We start from the raw sequence: 10,036 nt of genomic DNA on the forward strand, positions 1-10,036 counted from the left end.
ATATATCAATGTTACTTGATCATTGATCAATGCCAAATGTCAAAGATAAACATTAAATGCTTGCTCATTAATCTATGTTCATGCATACATTGAATTGCTAAATTGCAAAATGAAATTTCAAAACATAGACTAGTTCATCAGATTGACAGATAATAAAGTTTGAAACATAATGATAAATTACAAATGTTTAATAGTTTAACAATGATCATAGGCTTAGTATCAAAGATGCAAATGCCCTTCAAGGTTCAAATGGGTCATCAAAAAATGAGGGATCAATGGCTTCATCCCCAACTATATCTAGATTCTCATCATTGGAACCCAAACCGGTTCTGCTAGCCCTAGATGCTATCAAATCCTACTCCTTGTCATCCTCAAGATATAGCAAGACAATCATAGCTAGATCCTAAACAGTCATATCCAAGTGAGCCATAACCTAGCGAGACAACCAACAAAATTTGAAAAAAATAGAAATATGTAAATTATAATATAGTTGGAATTTAAGAGTGCTAACTTTACAAGCTAAGTGGCCATTAAAAAAGGGAATTTTTTTTTAAATACTTGTGATAGGATTTTCATGGCAAGAGGGTGGAGGTACATGTAACCTTGCCCATGTAAGTACCACCATCTAATGACATCCATTCTATGTTGGTCATTGATTGCATTAGGGTCTGCATTTTCTCCTGAGACAAAGTCTGCAAACTCTCATTTAACATTTGATGCCACTTCAAGATCGCTAAAGAGCTTGCTAAATGCCTTCTTATACTTACTAGCAACCTCAGGATTTTTGTATGATGCCTCTCTACCAGGAATAGAAAGTATCTCACTGCTATAATACTTGAGAGAAAGTGCATATGCTAGGAGGTGTAAAGTTGTAATACAATTTTCTCCACCTTTTTATAGAAGGTTTTCTCAGGGTCCTACTCTCTCCTCTAAATGACCTGGGATGTCAAATGATCTTTATGCAAGTTATCTTGATGTAGTGTTAATTAAAATTAAAACTCAAAATCTGTCAATAAACAAGGATAAAGTATTGTATTCCATTTTCACTCTCTCTAGCATGGAGTCCATGGCATCAATATGAGTGTCGGTAATCCGAAGCATAAATATGATGGGCTCGGTGAATTCTAATACATATTCCACCCTACTCCAAAAATCATCACTCAAGATCCTATCCTTTACATTTTTAGCGCTTGTTGTATCAGATTGTTTCCATCCACCTCTTGAACAACCGGATATGACTGTTGGAGCACCCATCCCATTTCCAAGCCAGCAACTAGAGGGTTCCTATGCAGGGTTGGCATTTATTGTCGACTAAAGACCCTTTTTGGATAGACCAAATTTAGGGTGGTAGGGGCTAGGCACTAGAATTCCCCCTCCACCCCATTGGTTGCTAATAACCATTTGGGACAATGCTTCTTTCACCCTCACAAGTCGTCTAAGGATGATTGTGTGTGAAGCAAACCTTGTTTCAACAACCTATTACCATGTTAATTCAAATTGTGAGTAAATAACAAATTTTAAATATGTAAACAACACAAAACATTTTATTCAATTATGTAAAGTATGACACAAAATGATAAATAAAACTAAATAAAGTCTAAATTTACGTTCAATAATTCCAAGCGGGATAAAGTTCTGAAAATTGCTTATGACATATGGTGGTTTGTCACAAACATTTAAATCTCCTCACCCTCCTCATTCACTTTTTGCACCCATTCAATTTGGGTGCCAATTGCTTTCATCACCAAGTTCAAGTAGTGGACAGTGCATGCTGTCCAAAAGATATATCATATCATGCTTCTACCAAAGCATCTGCAACCCTACAAACTTTAGCATTGTCCATTATTACTTGGACAACATTGTCAACTCCCATGGACTCTATGGATTCAATGAGAAGCCGGGCAATGAAATCTGCATCCTCTACCTGCTTTTCACAATCAACCGCCCTAAAAAACATTGCCCCCTCGAGGGAGACAAAATCATATTTATTAATGGACGGTTTTTGCAATCTTTCCATCCATCAGAGACAATACTCACCCCTGTTTTGATCCAAGAATCTTTTATTGGTTTGAGGAGGGTTCCTACATTCTTTCTCTCAGTATGCAATATGGTGGATCTCAACTTTTCATATCCAGGGCCTTGGTAACGACGAGCTGCTTCATTTATTGCTTCCACTATATCTCTCCAATAAGGTGATCTAACTAGATTGAATGGAACACCATTTGTAGAGAGGCAACGCCCAACCTTTATGTCAGCAATTTTTCTCAATTTATTTGAAATGCCCTATCTAATGGGCCTCTCTTGCAGGATGGGGGTGTTTCTATTTCTTCTTCATCCGTAGAAGGGGTAGGTAGGAAGGGATGTTGTCGAGTGGCTGTTTGAGAGGGTGGTATTGGTGGTTTGTGCTTTGTTCTATCTATTTTACCCTTTGACACTAACCTATCAGCCTTTTGCTGTTCATTTGACATGCTTGCTATTTGAGAAGCCGACAACCCCTTCCTACCTCCATTTAGGGGCCCCTCACACATACTAATTAACCCACAGGGCCTATGAAATGATGTTTAACTCGATAATATGAGCTTCTATATTGGGTTTGGCAAAAATTGCATTTCCATATATATCCTCCCCCTCCAACACATTGTTCAATTCTTGTTGTATACTTTTACAAAGGAGAACTTTTATCAATTTTAAATTTATGGGATCCCTCCCCACCCACTGAACTCTGACTACTCATTCTTGCAATCTATAAATTTTTTTTTTTCAAAACTTACATAGAAACTGGATAAAATTTTAGAACAATAAAAAAACTAAAAACAAACTATCAAAGAAGCAAAGGGAATGATCAAATGCATACTTGGGACACTTGACACTTATTATTGGAAGGATTTGACACTCCACAAACAATCTCTACAACCTTCTCTTCAAACTTGCAAAATTGCCACACCAAAATGAGAGAGCAAATGAGAGATTAGATGAACAAAATGTTTCTTATTAGGCTTCTTTTAGTGTTGCAAACAAAAAAATATTAAAAAATTGGTTGTTTTATGTTTTTAACTTCACTTTTTTTGGTCCCACGGGCCATGGGTCTGTGTGGGTCCTCCTGGGTCCACCCAGATTTGCTCAGGTCTGCAGTGGGTCTGGGAAGGGTACCTATTGGGGACACACACACATACACAATGATTTTTGATGTAGGGAGATATTCTGGTAAACAATTAAATATGTTGAAATAAAAGATAAAAAAATTATTTCCCCATGATTTATGCATTGTATGTGAAGGTTCTACTATTGAAAAGAATGAAAAAACATTTAAATTATCAATAAGCATAATGATATTTTCAATTTTCTTATCTATTGTGATGAGATAGGAATCAGAAGGATGAAGCACATGGCATCTAGCTATTATTTGAATGAACTGGTTTTTCCTCAAAATTAATTTTCAATTTATAATAAAAATGGTTGAATGTTGATTTCGATCTCAATGTTAAGCTTAAGTGCATTTACTTTATTCATAGGGCTGCTGCTTGTTTGATTGTGTTACACTTTTTTTGATGGTGTGCTTCAAAATTTGAGTACAGAAATAACTAAAAGATGAAGATTCATTGTGTCGTCACATTCACCTTTGCAATGATCTTTATTGCATCTTCATACGTAACTTAGATCTGCTACTGATTCTATTTTACCATGAGTTTCACACAATTTGCCCAACTCTCATATTCTGCATTCTAATTCTCAATTTTCCCTATCTTTTGCAGTGTCATATTTCACATTCTAATTCTCAGTTTGCTCAATCTTTTGCACAATATTAGTGCTAAGAACAATATTTTGTGCTCTACCTAATTTTCAATTACTATGCTCTAAATAAATCTAATGTGTTAGTAAACTTTAAATTTTCCACCAAAAAATATAGTTGCATACATTCAACCTTGGATCTAGTCTTCTTGCTTTGATGTCGATATTATTCTCTAGTGTACTCCATGATATGAATCTAAATCCTTGGCTATATAGTTAATTTCAGAAGAAAAACTTATTAGATCTTTTTACACTTCTAGTAGAAGTATGTATGAGCTTATAATTCATGAAGCATACCAAATTTATTGTCACTTTTTCTCTTCCCGATATGAATCTAAATCCTTGGCTTATATAGTTAATTCTAAAAGAAAACCCATTAAATCTTGTGACAGCTCTAGTAGAAGTAAGTACGAACTTATGAAGCATACAAAATTTACAATCACTTTTTCTGTTCGCAAGGTGTAAAAAAGAAAAAAAATTCTTTGGGACCCAAAACTAATATGTTAAGGACCAACATGGCCCTAATTTATGAAGTACGTAGATATTCAACTTAAAATTACTATAACCAATTCCCTACTTTGTCACAAATCATGGGACGTATCCCTTAGTCCACCAAGTTAAGGATAGCAACTCCTATTTGAGTATTCCAAATCACTCACCACTTTATGCCATGAATTAAATACAAAAACCGAACAGCATATTATTATTGCACCTCTAAATGATAAATTTTTATAAAGAAATTATTGCACTATCATAGGATTGCCAATTTAGCCTCAATATTTAAGTATTAGTCAAATTCAATCAAACAATCATTTAATAAAATCAATAGGGAATATCTAATTAGAATTCAAGACTTAACAAAGAAAACATGAAATAAAAACAACCGAACATATTTTCTAAGTGGTTCAAGAATGACCCTAAAGATGCTCCTACATCAAATGCTCTAGATGTAAAATTTATGAACTTAGAGCTTGAAAAAACAATTATATGGTAGAACAATCCTAGCATGTTCGTAATGCACAAATAAACTTCAAGAGATGAACTTGCATATTCCCATATACCTCCTCTAGTTGTAATATAACAAAGATATAGGTTTACAACCTCTACAAAGAACAAAAATTAATTTTATGTCCCTAATAAAACATAGTGATAGGTGCATTAAAGACAATCAAACTTCTCTGAATTTGTCAATTGATAATTTTTGATAGAATGTCATATGCTGCCTTGAATAATATATGTTGATCCCCTATAGAATCTTTGGTAGCTCTTGGTAGTTGTCTCTTATCTGCTCTCTCAGTCTCTCTCTCTCTCTCTCTCTCTCCTCCCTTTGTATGCACATGCTTCTCTCATTTTCTCTCTCTCCTCTGAATCAGTTTAGCCTTTACCTCTCTCTTCTCTTCCATGTCTCTATCTTTCCCTTTTTATCGTTTCTCTCTATCTCCCTTGTTATCTTTTCCTCCCATCTCCCCTTCTCTCTTCCCCTCTCTTACTCCCTATCTCCATTTATCTCCGTCTTTCTGCTGCCTCTATTTTTATCCACCCACCCCTCTCTCTTTATCTCTCCTTCCCTCCCTCTATTAGTTTCAGTTAATCTCTTGATCTCTTCCCCACTCTCTATATCTCTAAGATTATGTGTGCTCTAATAAAAAAGCTGCTATGACCAAAGACAGCAAACAAACAATGCAATGCTTCTAGGATGACGTATCATAATAAAAATGCTTCTATGATGCTTTAAATTTTAAAGCTATATGTTACATCTAAATGTCCTATCATTCTATGATTATTTCAGAATGAATGAGTGAATATCTTTTATTGAAAACCATAGCACATAAATTAACAGAAATATACACTACATGAAGTTACAACAGCTAACTGATATACTTCGAATTTCAAAATTTGAAATTCGATTTAGCAAGTGCAAACATATCTGCTTCAAGTGTTGACAGGGATTGGATTGAGGGCGGTGAATGGAATTTATGCATATCAAACATCCTTAGTTATAGTTAATGATGAGACCCAGATAAGATGCAATGGATCAAACTTGTGAAAGAAAATGATACTTAACTTAAAGCTTATTGTTATATAAATGACTTTCTATTCAAATAGACCCAAAACACAGATTAAAGGGCATGGATGTACAATTTTTTACTATTACGAAGAGTTTTTCCAGTGCTTGTGAAGTTTTCCTGAGTTTGAGTCTTTACACTATGCTTACAAGTTTTGTACCTTCAACAGATAATCAGTTTGTGTACTTTAGGTGTAAGCCATACAAGAAGGGATATGAATCCTTATGAAGTGGAAACTTCTTGCACATCTTATTCATCAGCGTTTCAGTACAAATTAATCTAAATTTTTTCAACAAAACTGAAGTACAAAAGTCTTGCTGTAAAATTACTGTTCTTATTGGCATTAAGGCAGATTCTACAGTAGCCCCTTCTCTTGGAAGCTTCTAATGCAGTCTTCAAACATCAGGTCTATGCTTTTGAAGTTGCCGAATCCAAGGCTTCTGATCTTAGCGGTGTTCATTGTATGAGGTGTTGCATTGCCTTGGTCTGGTCCACACCTGTAATAATGATAATGAAGAAGATTTCTCAAGTAGCCCAAAATTTAACTTAATCACCGTGAAGAGTGTTTTCCTGCTTGCTATTTGCATAGTGCTTTTATGTTGGATAAGTGCAAATTATCATCATCTCCACTAAAACATTTGAAAGTAAACCTCTACCTATATTACTGGACTATAAAGATGGATGAACTTACTGGTCTGCAATTGGGTACATGGGATATTTTTCCTTGAGCATCTTTACAATTTCTTCCCAGTGAGCAACGTCACCAGAGCATATTATTCTCCCTGATGCTGATGGTGTTTCCATAGCCAGTATATGTGCTTCTATTACATCATCAATGTCAACAAACCCCAACCTGAAGTTTGGGTATGTTTTGTTGTTTCCTCCTACAGCCAATTCATTATTAGAGGCAAATTTTTAATGGAAAATCACTTATACTCAATGAAGTAGATATAAATATGAATATAACTAATGTTTCTGTTCCAAACTCACACTTCAAGAATTTTATATCTTTCACAAGCTCATGTTTCTATCTAATACGGTGGACAAGCTTATGGTGCTACTATTTTGGCTTAGAGATTGTGGGGTATCCATTCCACCAGAATTGTCCAAGGTACAATCCCGGCTTCATATCTCGCCTCCAAGAGTTTGAACCTTGGTTGATGGTGTAATTAAGGAAACATACTACCGCCCTCACCAATTTTTTCCAACCAATCGAATCTCAGCCTCATCCCTTATATGAAACCTATGAGGATTTGAACATGGTGGATGGTGCAATCAAAGAACATGCTATCGACCTTGCTCATTGTGTTCAATCAACTGAATTACAGCTTTTGATAAAATGTACAATAAAATAATAAATCTGTTGCTTAATAATTACATAAATGTTCAGAATTCTCAAATTTTCAACCATAGCTCCAACCTTTCATTATGCTCAGGATTAAGGCAATAGAGCTGGTAGGTTCAGGTGCCAGAAGTGGCCCAACAACAAATGACGGGTTTATCACAACCAGATCAAGCCCCTGCTCCTCTGCATACTTCCAGGACTTTTTCTCAGCAATAGTTTTTGCGTAGCCATACCAAAGCTGCAGTAAAAACATACCCTAAATTTAGAATTATGTAGATGTGAATTTAACGCATGAAGTACAAGTTCTCATGGATAATTATATGGAGATCATGTGGCTCATTTTGCCATCGATTCCAAAATGATTAACACTTATACTCACAGCACTTGGTGCCTATTAATTACTCTTGTACTAGTAACTCAATGATTATATCAGGTGAAACCAATCTTCAATGGAGAGGAAGTTACATTATACTGTTCACAGTATTCTGGATTGCTCCAATGAGACTCGTCTAAAGGAGAAAGCTCTTCAGTATTGTAGTCGTATCTGATTGATGAACAGGAGGATGTAAATACCACCCTCTTTACAGAGGGTGATCTTGAACAAGACTTGAGGACATTGAGAGCGCCATTCACACAAAGCTCAAGGAAGGTCTCCTGCTTGGCAATGTATTTCACAGACAATAAAACCAAAACCATTTCTGTAATTAGAACACACCCAAAAAGTGTCAAAAGCAATATAGAAGGATAAGATGCAAGTCATCTTGGTGTATCCAACAATGTTACTGTAACATAAGAGGAAAAAAGAGTTTTAACCAGTAGTGCTTCCCTAGTGCTCAAGTTATCCAAAATAAATCATACTGCAATATAGAAAGTTTGGTTACAAATCTAAACCAGGCCCACCATATTCTTAAAGTTGAGCAAGAGTGCTGAAGCCAATCATTGAAAAATCCTAGTTGAGAACCACCTACCTTGACATTGTGACCAGTTGGTATAACAACAGGGCAAGCAGTATGAAAGACCCCTTCCACACCATTTATTGCTTCATCAAAGCTGCCCTCTTCTACCAGATCTGCTTTCAGTATTTTAAGCCTCTCCTTTGCACCAAGCAGATTCCATAGATACCCTATCTTCTCCACATTATCTAATGACAGGCAAATACAACATTTAAAATTAAAAGAAAACTTACAAAAAGTCTTTGTAAAACCCTAATAGGATACATCCATGCTGCAAATGCATCTGAGGAAACCTTTTCTTGCTAGGACCGACTTCACAGTATACCATTAAGATGATGAATTATATCATAACGTCTTCTCCATACGTCAGAAGACAGCAAGATGATGAGTTTATCAAAGAAATGAATGAAATATAAAATTATAAGACAAATACAAGAGATTATATGGGCTTCAAATGATCAAGGATCAGTTTAACTGACGACGAGTGAATTACAATTGCCCTGTTATATAGAGATCTTAGATGCATCCAAAAAGATCTAAAACTTATCTTGAAAAACTTGCATTTGAAGTAAAGCCAGAAAAATTTAAAAACTAGTTGTATATTATGGCACTGGCTAAGCTCCAAACAAAATACATCAAAAACAAAAAATAGTCAAAACTTTTTTTTTTCCAGATTCACGAAAACAAAATGATGCAAGTGGGAGGAACTATTAAATAATCCAATGAGATACCTGGATTACGAACAGTAGTGCGAACAGAGTAACCCTTGTTGAGTAGAGCACGAATGAGATAGGCCGCAATGAACCCTGTTCCTCCTGTCACACACACTTCCTTACCATTCTCTACCATTGTTTCCTCAAAAGCTTGATCTCAATATTATATCATCAATAACAATTCAAGGAGCTTATTTATAGCAGTTACAGATGATGAGGAGACCATAAGAATGGCACATGTTAGTGAAGTGTTAGGTACTGTGTAATAACCAGCTTACAGTCAAATGGGCATGCTCTGTGATGGATAGTCTACCATTTGCAGTAAAATAATGAGCTGCGTCTCATCATATCACGCAACCCCATTGTCCAGACCTCAAGAACTGGTCAGCTGACCAGCTAGAAATATATTATTTCCTGTGAGTGATTGTCAACTTGGAATCTGCTATATTTGAATTGAAAATAGGATAAAGAAGGCTAATCATTTGTCGGAAGCACAGGAATCTAATATTTCAAATCGAGAAGCTTCTTCTATTGGAAAAATAGATTATACTAGTATATCTAATTTAAAAGAATCTATGTAAATTTACTATTATTTTTTTATTTTAAGTTTAGATTAAGATTAAGATTAAAATTAGAGATATATTATTGAATTTGAGATTGGAATCAATTTTAAGCACAAGAAACGAGACTGCAAATCATATTATATTTATGTATTTATTTAGAATTATAATAATATTAATTAAAGATGATAAGCTTTTTCTATCATATTAGAGATCTCAAGAATATTAATAGATTGGTGCTATATTTAGGAATTTTTATTTTGAATAACTCCATTGCTTATCTTAAATTTGTGCTTATATCAAAGTAAATTTTTGTTATTTAATTTTAAAAAATTATAATTATTTTAACATAAAACTAAGAACGAGTTAAAATATTGAGATTATTTAAAATTTTATAGATTTTATTATTAATTTTAATAATTTTAAATTAGACATTATATAAAATAGTAAAAATTTCTTATATTCCAAATCTATTAAATTGAGTTTTACCAAATTATATTGAGTTTTGAAATTAAAGCAAAGGGAGTTCATCTAGACTAAACAAGTAGATAAAGATAAATAAATCAAAATGTAGAGTCTACTTGAACTTAGAGGAACTAAAAACAGAAAA

At 34.4% G+C, this 10,036-nt stretch overlaps 1 protein-coding gene across 1 annotated transcript; it reads right to left on the minus strand.

Moving 5' to 3' along the window:
- Positions 1 to 5,861: 5,861 nt before the first annotated feature.
- LOC149571422 (tetraketide alpha-pyrone reductase 2-like) lies at positions 5,862 to 9,289 on the minus strand. The gene is made up of 6 exons (XM_089809139.1): positions 8,885 to 9,289; positions 8,169 to 8,341; positions 7,666 to 7,854; positions 7,276 to 7,438; positions 6,547 to 6,739; positions 5,862 to 6,352 (listed from the first exon to the last, which is right to left on the minus strand). The coding sequence occupies exons 1-6, from the start codon at positions 9,000 to 9,002 to the stop codon at positions 6,211 to 6,213; spliced, it is 978 nt and encodes a 325-aa protein (XP_089665265.1). The 5' UTR covers positions 9,003 to 9,289; the 3' UTR covers positions 5,862 to 6,210.
- Positions 9,290 to 10,036: the final 747 nt, after the last annotated feature.

The sequence above is a fragment of the Cupressus sempervirens genome, chromosome 2, assembly GCF_028749045.1.
Source record: "Cupressus sempervirens isolate cs-2001-9-10 chromosome 2, ASM2874904v1, whole genome shotgun sequence".
NCBI lineage: Eukaryota > Viridiplantae > Streptophyta > Pinopsida > Cupressales > Cupressaceae > Cupressus > Cupressus sempervirens.